Source organism: Lucilia cuprina, chromosome 4 (genome assembly GCF_022045245.1).
Source record: "Lucilia cuprina isolate Lc7/37 chromosome 4, ASM2204524v1, whole genome shotgun sequence".
NCBI lineage: Eukaryota > Metazoa > Arthropoda > Insecta > Diptera > Calliphoridae > Lucilia > Lucilia cuprina.
Genome location: NC_060952.1, coordinates 26,568,855 through 26,580,451, shown reverse-complemented (window position 1 = coordinate 26,580,451; position 11,597 = coordinate 26,568,855). Strand labels below are relative to the sequence as shown.

Here is an 11,597-nt window from a genome sequence, read left to right as displayed (position 1 = left end):
TTGTATAATCTTCGTAACAATTATTAAATATTCTAATCTCAATATCATATGTTATACAAATAAATTTTTTTGATCAAAAGAGGCGTTCATGCCAAATTTCATCAAATTATCCTAAAAATTGAGACCTGTGCGCACAAAGTTAGCATGAACAAACAGGCGGGCGGCAGACGGACATAGCTTAACCGACTGAAAAACTGATGCCAATTTGTTTACTTCAAGATGGGTACACAAACGTCGGAACATAAGCAAAATATCCTTCCCAATATAGTTGTGAAGAGTATTATTAGTTGATAACATAATTTAATTAAATAATTAAATTTACCTTTTACTTTCATAAAATGTTATTACACATACATATGTATATTTGGAAAAAAATGTTTGTGCTGAAATATTTATGAAATAATGGACCCAACTCAATTCTGGAATCATTTTCGCATTCGTCATAGATTTTAGTCTTATAACTCGAAATAATAATACAAATTGTACAATACTTCCGTTCCGTTCAAAATCCATTTTAGTACTCAGAAAGAAAATTTGCCAGAATGTTGAGTTTCCAGCCAGATTCGGCCAGTAGTTTTCAAGATTAAAGGAAACAAAAAAATTAATTTGACGGTCTTATTTTATAAAACGATACGACAAACGTTCAAAAATATGTGTATGGAAAAATTCAAATTTTCCAGTATTCTTCATACAAATTTTTAACGTTAACGAAAGTTTCGTGTTTTCTCTGCATTTAAGAGTTCTTATCTTAGTGAATTATTTACTGGCCAAGGCAAGAACAGAACTAAAACTAAACTAGATTTGAAGATAGAATTGATCCAAAACTAAGGTGGAATTATTTCAGATCTTGAACTACTATTATTGTTAAAAAGAAAAACATTTTTAAATTAAAAGGGAGCGATAGAAAAACAAGGTCAAAAATGCAAACAAAAATATTAACTTAATGCAATATGTTGTAACCAAATTCAAAATGTTGCAACTAAATACAAAATGTTGCAGCCAAATGCTCAATGTAGCACTTTTCTTACGCTTAATAAACTCCTCCTTATAATTATAATGGCGTAGGCTATAAATAAATCGGATATAACGATTTTTTCAATTTAACGAAAGGGCCTGACTTTATATCATTCGTTATAGCGGAAATTGCCTGTATTATTTGAAAACATTTTATTAATTCATAATATTAATTACTTATTTCTATTATTTTTTACAGATTTGGCTATCGAAATCAACGCCAATTATTCACAGGATGATGACTGCAGGATAATGTACATATAAAGCATACGACCGAACTATTTTATGATATTTTTATATTTATTTAATTAATTCTATCAATAATATCAATTGTTTTTTAATAAATAAAAATACATTTTTATGACGTAATGTCTGTTATTAGAAGTTGTTTTGTTTTCTTTATTTTATTTAATTATTAGTATTAATAGAAATAAATTTAATATTTAAAAAACGTAGCTAACATGATGTAAAAGAACATAATTCATAAAATCATCATTAATATTAATGAATCATTTCATTCAATTCACATTTTGCTCACATACACCTTTTTTATTTGAATATAAACAAACAACCATACAATCGTATTTGTGACGTCACACACAAAAATGAAAACAATTTTTAGCAATGTCATTTTAACCACAAATTTCATTTCTTAATACCAAGCGCACAAAATCTGCCAAAACGCAATAGGTATAGTTGAATATTTTTTTCAAGCAATTTTCTTCACATAATTTTAGGCATTAGTTTAATGAAATATGCGAAGCACCCGGTTCGGCATTTCGCAGTACAGGCAGACTCAAATACTTTTTAGCTCCTTAAGGTATGCTATGCAAAATTTTTACAAAAAAACACCTTGCTGGTTTTTTTGCGATTCTGTGCTCCTGTTACACAAAAATCAATTTGTGGGCAAATTTCGATTGTTAAAATTTTGCAGTCAATTTGATTGTGACGTCACAGTGTAGAAAATGCGTGTATGTGTATGTTAGGTGTATGTTCATATAAAAAGTGCATGGGTTTAATGATGTTTTCTGATAATATGGTGATTATTGAGTTTAAATTCAATAAAAATAAAACAAATAAATTAATTTTATTAAATTATTATTTATTTATTTATAAAAATAATAAAATTCAACAAAGGAGGAAAATTATACAATAATTTAAATAGTTAATAGATGTGACTATGAGAAGAATATTGAGATTTTAAAATATGAATACAGTTATGTAGCAAAATGTTGTTTTTTTTCATTTTCAAAATAATATTAAATTCTCTTTTGTGATCTCTTCTTTATTTCATCAAATACCGAGTCTTTGTGAACATACCTTAAGGTTTTGTGTATTTCTCATATCCTAAATGAATTCAAGTTCTCCGATAAACAAGGATGCAAACATTTTCTAACACATACAAAAATGCAAGGAACATGCAAATTTCTATGTAAATTGCAAATGTTTTCGTTTTGCAGACTGGTAACAACGGCAACCACATTTTAGACCGTGTCCTTGTTCATATAAACGTGAAAATCGTGATGGGTAGAGTGTGTTTGTTTTCAACTATTCATTCATTTGAACGATAAATTGTTATTGGATTGAACATCAAAGTTCAATTCTTTTTCAACAGTGCAGGCAGATGTTTTTGAACATATAATAGGTTTTTGCTTTTATCGCTACTTTGGCCAGCATATAAAAATGCAAAATTGTGTAAAAACAAGTGAAGAAAAAAACTAGTTAGAATCAATAGACGGCCAGGGCCGACTATATGACACCCTACACCAATAGTAAAGCATTTTACCTTAAATCCAAAATATTTTAACAATTTGTTGCAAAAAAAGAATTCGATTTTTTTGAAAGAATAGTGAGTATGTTTAATATGTGCATTATTTTTCTAATAATAAAGCATTTTACCTTAAATCCAAAATATTTTAACAATTGGTTGCAAAAAAAAAAATAGATTTTTTGAAAGAGAAGTTATATGCGGCAAAGGTTAATATAATCCTATCTGTATAAATTATGGCAGAACGATTTACGATGACATTTAAATTATTTATGCAGTATTTTATGGTGATATTAATGTTTAAATTTGTATCTTCGTCATTTTCTGTGTGGATTAAAGGTCAAATGAGGTTCGATCATTACGAAAATTGGCAATGACTAAGATTTGCCGATTTTATAGGGATTTTACAAAATTTAACATAATTATGTTATATATTAGACCGAATTGAGCAATTTTCAATAGGCTTCTTTATAAGAAGAATATGTACTAAATTTCATCGAATTATCTTAAAAATGGTATCGTGCATGGACGCACAGGACATGGACAAACGGACGTAACTTAGAAAATGATTCTGAGTGGATTACTTTAAGGTGGACAGGACCAATATTTTTGGGTGTTACATTCATCAGCATATACGCCTTATTCCCACTATAGGGCTGTAGGGTATAAAAACAATATGCAAAGTATGGGGAAAAAATATTTTTTTTTTAAATTCAATTTAGTTGAAGATTTTGAAACACAAGACGTATATGAAAACTGAATTTATTCAAGTTTAAGGCTGTAAATATGAACTATCATAATCAAATAAAACATAAATACACACGCTATATAGCAAAGTTAAGGAATACGCCAATTATTTTATTTTCTAATTTAATGCTGAAAGCATTTCATCTGTCTTTCAATTCGTTTGTTAAACCACCCGCAGGTTGCCTAAGGATGCAAGAATGCTGCACAATAATTTTTTATAGTATTTTTTTCTATTCATCTGTCCACATTTCAACATGTTGCTTAAGTGTCTGTTGTCAACATGTAGCCTGCAGAAACCTTTTAGTTCTCAATTTTTTTTATATATTGTTTTAACCTCTTTCTAGAGTAAATAAAAAATAAAAGTGTAATAAAACACTTTTATTTGGAGTGCAATTCAATTCGATTTTTTTCTATATTCCTATTTTTAACGATTCCTGTATTTTTACTTTAGTTTTCTTTTTTATATAGAAATTTAATACAAGTGTCATTGAAAATATTTTCGAGTTTGATTTAGTTTATTCAGTATTTGAATTTTTCTATTCATTTTCGGTTTTTTTGTTCTGCATTTTAAATATTTACATTATTTATTTCATTTCATTTTATTTTATTTGTTCAGGTTTTATTTTCTTCATATTTTTTTTAAATAACAAAAAATTTAGTAAAATATGAAATTCATTTATTTATTTTTAAGGGCATGAATTTTAAATCGATTTTTTTTGTTGTTTAATTTAGTTTTAATAAATCTATAACAACATTTTCTGATTGCAAAAAAAAATAGTTTGTTTTATTATTTTTGTAAAAATATTACCATAGTTTAGAAATTGATTTATTTTATTTTTTTGGTGCTTGTAAATATTTATTGTGGGATTTTTTTAAAATGTTAAAATGAAAGTGAAAAAAAAATTTTCACAAAAAGAAAATACATTTTATAAAAGCCCAAAGTATGGACAAATATTACAGAATTTATAATAAATTAAAATTTTCATAAAAATTCCTATTTATTTTCTATTGAAAATTTGATAAATTTAAATAAAAAAGACTTCAGTTAACGATGCATTAAGTTATTGAGAATATTTAGCAAAGAATATTTAAGTTATTGATAAATTTTCTACTAAAAATTTTAGTTGTCTTTAAGTTTTTATAGAAAATTTAAAATTCTATAGAAAATTAAATTTTTTAATAATAAATTCTCTAAAAAGTTTCAATTATGGAAATATTTGCGTTATTTTAGTAAATCAATAAACTGCAGTTATTGAAAATCTTTTGTAGAAAACCTCCATTATCGACAAATTTTCTATAGAAATTTGAAATTTAACAAATTTTATGCAGGAATTTTTAGTTATCGATAAATTATCGTAGAAAATCGTAGTTATCAATACTAAGAATTTCAATTTATCCAAATAGTTTTTATATAGCAAGTATCACTTATCGGTAAAAAATTTATAAAAAAAAAAATATCAGAATTTTACAGAAACACCACAAAATCAACAAAAAAAATTAAAATCATATTTAACTTAAAAATAAAGAACAATTTGGTTTAATAATAAATTAAAATATTTTAAATGAATGAAATTAAAATATACAATTCACAGCCTTTTAATGCTTTAAAATGAGCTAAATTTTGGGTTTTTACAAATAATTAAAAAAAAAAACTTTGCAAATAACCCTAAATCAAAATTATAGAAAATTTAAAAAAATCTACACACTTAATTTATACAAATTCAAATTGAATATTATGAAAATAAATTAATGATTTGTATTATAATTAGTTAACTAATTAATAGTTAAACTTATTGCTGGCGAAACCTTATTTTCATAGTTGATTATTTTTATTTTGTTATTCTTATATAGTTGTTGATTTAAATCCGTTTAGGGTTTTATTACATTAGGTTTAATTACTATTTGTAATTTAGAAAATCTAAGCAAAAAATAACCAAATCTAACGTCTATAATGATACATATTATAACCCATAGGTGTGCTGCCCATGGCACGTTCGGTTGCCTTTTCGATACTGGCATGAACGCACCGATAACAGCACACATAGGCCAAACATCACTTGAAGAGTATGCGGCGAAACGCTCGCCGAAAGTCCTTGTTGAAAATGGTATAGATGGCCGGATTAAGGGCTGAATTCATGTAGCCGAGCCAAAAGGCAATGGCAAACGCCGAATCGGGTATATGACAATGAGTCGAGCACGCTGGCATTAGAATGTAGAGAAAAAAGAAAGGCAGCCAGCAGGCAATAAAGGAACCCATTATAAGACCCAATATCAGGGTGGCACGTTTCTCTTTTTTGCGTGCTATACGCCGTTTCTCTTTTTCGGGATCGCGGGGCTTTTGTACTTTCGGTATGGCAGGTTCGAGTTCGGCTTTAACGATCTCAGCGTTTTGTTTCGGCACATCCTTAACCGTCACCGTTTTCGATTCATTTTGTCTTCGGTTATTGTTGGACTTGCGACCAAATATTGGCTGACATAAACGAAATTTTAAAGGTTTTACGACCGCACAACGACTAACAACTCCAGAATCTGAACTTGATGGATCAAATTCACTTACCATATCAGGATCAACGCCTACAGAAAGGGCTCGACAACGTCCCGCCAATGGTGATACCTTCAGTTCGTTCGCATTGGAGGCCGTCAGCGATGTATTGGTGGTGGTGGTCGTCGTCGTTACACTACCATTGTTGTTGTTTAAAGCAATTGCTGTCGTTGTCGTTGTGCTATTATTATTGGCAGCCATTGATGGTGGCACGGGTACATTTAACGCCCCATGACCTGTTGTTATTGTACTCACTTTTAAGGTTTCTTTACAATTCGCTGATGCACTTAAATTACTTGGTATGTCTACATTATTGGAGGGCAGGAGACCCATATTACTACTACAACTACTATTGGGATAAACAAGAGGATGCGGTTCCATTTCCGCTGCCTCGGAGGTTGAAATGTCTGATGCTAAATCGCAGGTTACAGTTGGTATTTGCATTGGTAGTGCTCCGGCACTGTTCGGTGGTGTTTCGATTGTGGCTATTTGGTGTTGTTGGTGTTTTTGCAGTGCACCCGCACTCGAGGATGGCATTGGTATGGTACCTTTTTTGTTGGCGGTGGTAAAGCTGGTAACCTGTAATTGTTATAAGAGAGAGAGAGAGAGAGAGGAAGCCATTTAATTATATCATTCAACTTGTTTGTTAGTTACTTAAACGTTAATTTAAAAATGATTTAAAAGAAAATGACAATTTAATTACTTTTCCCTGGCATCCATCTATTACGTGTGTATTATTTATATGCAAATTATTTGCTGATTCATGTTCACACTCATGTTGTTGTTGTTTTTTTTTTATTTGTATAAGTTGGAATAAAAATTGCAAAAAAGACAACTTCAGTGCAGCACAATATAAACAGAAAAAAAGTGGGCCATGTTCTACGCACTTATTTGGTCAGAAAGTTGAACAATGTTACGAAAAAATAGTTATCGTTTTTAACCATTTCTTTTTGTACAATTGAAATCAATTCCTTTTCAATTTCCTGCCAACAATTTGACAATTATTGAGCCATCGTTTGTTAATCTTAATGATGAGATGAACACGATGAATGCCTGCATATAGTGTATAAAAGAATCAAATTTCCATTTGTATTGAAAAATGTGACTACAATTGTTGAAAATTTACAGTTAAGAAGAAATATGCAGTGAAGTGAAATATTGCTGGGCATTGGTGAAATCAGTTTTTTATTAATATTTTATTGATGTAAGAAGAACAAATTCTTAACCGTGTTTAGTGTTTATATAGAACTTAATCCCTTGACTTATAAATGTGAATAATTTATTTTCTAAAAACCCACATTAATATTCAATAAAGTGGAATTATGTGGGAAATCATTCGGATATTTGTATATTTGAGGGGTAAAAAGGGAAAAACGGGTAAAACAGTTTTTCTTCATTATCTTACACAATATTACAAGAACAATTTTATTTGCATTTACTTTTTCTCTTAAAAAAGTGCACTTTTCGAAATTCTACTTTTAAGGGGTGAAGAAAGGTGATTTTGGTACCTTTTTGGGGCCTTTATAACTTTTTAACTAATAAACATAACAACATTTTTTACAGTACCAAGAAGGGGAAAACCGAAAATTAAGTTCAAACATATTGAGCCAATTTTTATAAAATTTGAAAGATAATTTATTTACTGACATAAAATGAGCTGTTGGTACATTATTTTGGAATCCGGATACTAAGGCAACTATAGGATCAAATTCGTTTAAATCGTTTGGTACTTTTCGAAAGCACAATTTTCCGGAACACATGAATGCAGTTTTGAGTTCTATGAGTTATATCTGTGATGATTTAAACACGGAATTTTTGGAAAAAGTGTATTTCTAGACTAAATGGGGGAAAATTATATTCTTTTATTATAAGAACTAGCGAAGCACCCAGGGTTGTTCTAGTTCAAAAAAAAATATATATATAATAATTAATATTTTACAGAACCCGTTGAACACTTCTAATGTAAAATCCAATGTGCTATGTATTAGAATTTTTTACAATTCCTTATAAATTTACAAGATCTATCGAACACTTCTAATGATTTCGACATGTAAAATCCTGTTTGATAAATTTAAGAAAATGTAAATGCAGCAAAATAAAGTTCCATTCATCAATATTTTTATTCAACATTATTTTTTTCATTATGTTTTAAGATTAAAATGGAATATGCAGATTAAAAACTCGTGTAATGCACACGTGACAATAAATTTAATACATCCCATATGCCATGAGATTCCAATCAATTTTACTTAACTCATTTCCCACGTATATCCTGAACAACATGTACTGCGTGTATTTACATTTAAACAGTGAAGAGCATAATTTTAGATGAAAATCTAAGTAAATGAATTGAAAAGAAAAACATCAACGAAACGTTCATTTTATTTAAGTTATTTAATTTCAATACAATTTGTTTTTAATTTTCGAAAAAGTGTATTGTTTTTTTAATAGAAAACTTTTCGTTTGTCACTGTTACCATTTGTCTTTATGTTCAATGTCTTGTAGTTTTGTTTGTGGTATGTACATACATACATACATACATACATACATACATACATACATACATACATACATACATACATACATACATACATACATACATACATACATATGTAAGAGTGTGTGTATGTTTCTGTAGTAATCTGTCAATACCTTGAAATCTGTTCGCTTGTTTAAGATGGAACGAGAAGAACAAATTTGTACACACATTGTATGCGTACTTGTATTTGTGTAATTGGTTTTTTTACAATTCGGCAATTTGTTTTTTTTTTACTGTCAAACATTTATTAATCAAGAATTTTATTTATTCTTTTCTCATGTTTCTCTTGTAGGAATAAATGAAGAACTTGTAGGAAAATCAACGATTAAATAAATAAATGTACATAAATGTTTATGCGGGCAGTAAGAGAGAATTTCGTGCCAAGTTACCCATCTTATAAAATCGATGTCTTACGATTAAAAAAAATATTTTTTTTAAATTTTTTAAAAGAATGAAGAAATAGTTATCTAAACTCCTTTGGAAAATTTTGATAGGACCAATAGGTAACTAAGTTACACACATTTGAATGAAATCCTCTATGACCAAATCGCTTAACTTTGACTCCCTCTAGATGCGATAGTTTTTGCCCAATATAGCTAAAAATTTGTGTGAGACCTATCTTATAGTACTAACGTTTGTGCAAATTTCGTCAAAATCGATTTTTTGAATAACTTGAAATAAAATTCCCCATTGTATGTAGATATGTATATAAAACAGTGTTGCTCAAAAACTGTGCTGATCAGCAAATGATTTGAATTTGTTTTTCAAGTTGAGAGAAAACTAACTGATATTGCTCATTATAAAAAGAAGAAGAATTTTCTTACCCTATCACGCGTTCTATGTAATGGCAATATTGATCTTCTCTGATATAAAATGAATATGAGTTTTTTTGAAGTCTATGGACAACTAATCGTCTAAACAGATTTTCTTAAAATTTTCACAGTGTGTTCCTGTAGCCCTGAAAGGAAACATACTAACATAGACTAGTTTCGCCCATCACAAAGTGGCTATGTATTACAAAAATGGGCCAACTAGCAATATTGGGCGTGACACTTCCAGTATTAACTAAATATTAAAATCTTTATATCTACCACATTAAAATATTTAGACCCTTTCATCAGTATGAAGTAAATATTCAATCTGTACAAAAGTTCGTACATTTGAGAAACTATAAGAAATAAAATCTTAAAATTTTACACCAAGAACTTAGACATCCATATGAATATTTGTTATAATAAATTATCGGAATAGCAATAGAAGACGTTTCCAAAAATACTATACTAAAAAAACTATAAGTGTCTTTATTTATATTTATTTTTAGAACCAGTATTTTGATACTGGTATATTTGGCTATATATTGTGGGGCAAGAAAATTGAGCTATAGAAACTAAATCGAAAGATCTGGTTGTAAAAAGAAATAATGGACTGTTTTCAACAGTTTAAATAGATTTTGTTTTTGGGCCAAAAAACACCCATTCCATCAAAATATCTTGGAAATTTAGCACAAGGTTCCATGTATGGGCAGACGGACATGGTTTAATCCACTCAGAAAGTTATTCCGAGGTAATAGGTTGAAATTGAAATTAAACTAAATTTGAATTTTTAATTGCTGGTAGGAACTAGGGGCATTTTCAAAGTGTTATTTTTTATGTAAAAAAATAAATATGATTTTTTTAAAAAATAACTAAAAAGTTGATAAATTATTGGTTTTCCAACATATTAATTCCGCAAAACACAATCAATATTATTTCTTTGAAAAAATCAATTAAATGTTGAAATTGGTTTCTACGCTCAACAATAATAACCAATGTTGTTATGCATCATCATCATTTCTCTAATGACTTTTTAATATTAAAATGTGCCAAAACTAACATTTGAGTAGATACTCCATTTACCTCTTCAAATACATAATAAAAGTCAAGTGGAAACAGAAAATAAAAACTTTTTTAGTTAAAAAAAAGATATAAAAATACATATAAAGTTTTATATGGAAATTTTAGTGATAAGTAAAAAAAACTTCATAAGTTAAATATAGCAAATAGTGCAATATTTATTATACCCTACACCACTTTAGTGGAATTATAATGTTAATAACGTACAATAATGTATACCTATATAGCTATGTCCATCCGTCCGTCCATGTAAACTTTGTAATCAAATTATAGGTCGCAATTTTGAAGATAATTCAATGAAATTTTGTACATGATCTCCAATTGTCCCAGGGACGAAGCCTATTGAAAATGGTTACGATCGGTCCATTATTTTATCTAGCCCCTATACGACTGAACCCCCCAAAAGGGCTTGTAAACCTTGTAATCAAACTATAAGTCGCAATTTGGGAGATAGTTCATTGAAATTTGGCACACGATCTTCTATGGTACCGTAAACGAAACCTGTTAAAAATGGTATACATCGGTCAATTTTTTCATCTAGCCCCCATTCCACTGAACCCGCCGAATACTCATATCTCGACAAAATGTTGCAAAACCAAGTTCTATACTAGACTTAATGACCCTCAGGACTTCCATAATAATAGGTCCTCATATAACCATAACCCCTATGAAGAGCCCCCATCAAAATTTCACTTAAATGATTTATTATGGCAACTAAATGACATTATATTGTTGTAAAAGGTGTAGGGTATTATATGGTCGGCCTCGCCCGACTATAATTTCTTACTTGTTTAAAAATGCAATTGCCATGTCAAAAAATACGACATTCAATTGTTAAACACTTATACAAAGTATGGTAAAAGTTAAATAAAACTGTAATACAAATTTGCAACAAACGAATTAAACAAACCACTTTTGATAAATTTGAATATATCGAATATTTTATAGACTTCGCAATAATTTTTTCTCTTTTTCTCATGTGTGCTTTGCTATCCTAAAACCAACATAAATGACAAAATTCATTTATTGATTTTAAAGATTCTTACTAAAGTCAGTTTTTCAGATATAAAATTTTGTGTCAGCTATGAAAAATGT

General features: G+C 28.8%; 1 protein-coding gene across 1 annotated transcript in view; it reads right to left on the bottom strand.

Annotated features, from left to right (window-relative positions):
* Nucleotides 1-5,207: 5,207 nt before the first annotated feature.
* Nucleotides 5,208-11,597, bottom strand: part of LOC111680761 (alpha-2B adrenergic receptor) — a 38,968-nt gene continuing 32,578 nt past the window's right edge. The window contains exons 3-4 of the mRNA XM_046950423.1: nucleotides 6,087-6,650; nucleotides 5,208-5,999 (exon numbers count right to left, since the gene is read on the bottom strand). Coding sequence (XP_046806379.1) covers nucleotides 5,583-5,999; nucleotides 6,087-6,650 — 981 coding nt within the window. The 3' untranslated portion in view covers nucleotides 5,208-5,582. The remainder of the gene's footprint in view (nucleotides 6,000-6,086; nucleotides 6,651-11,597) is intronic.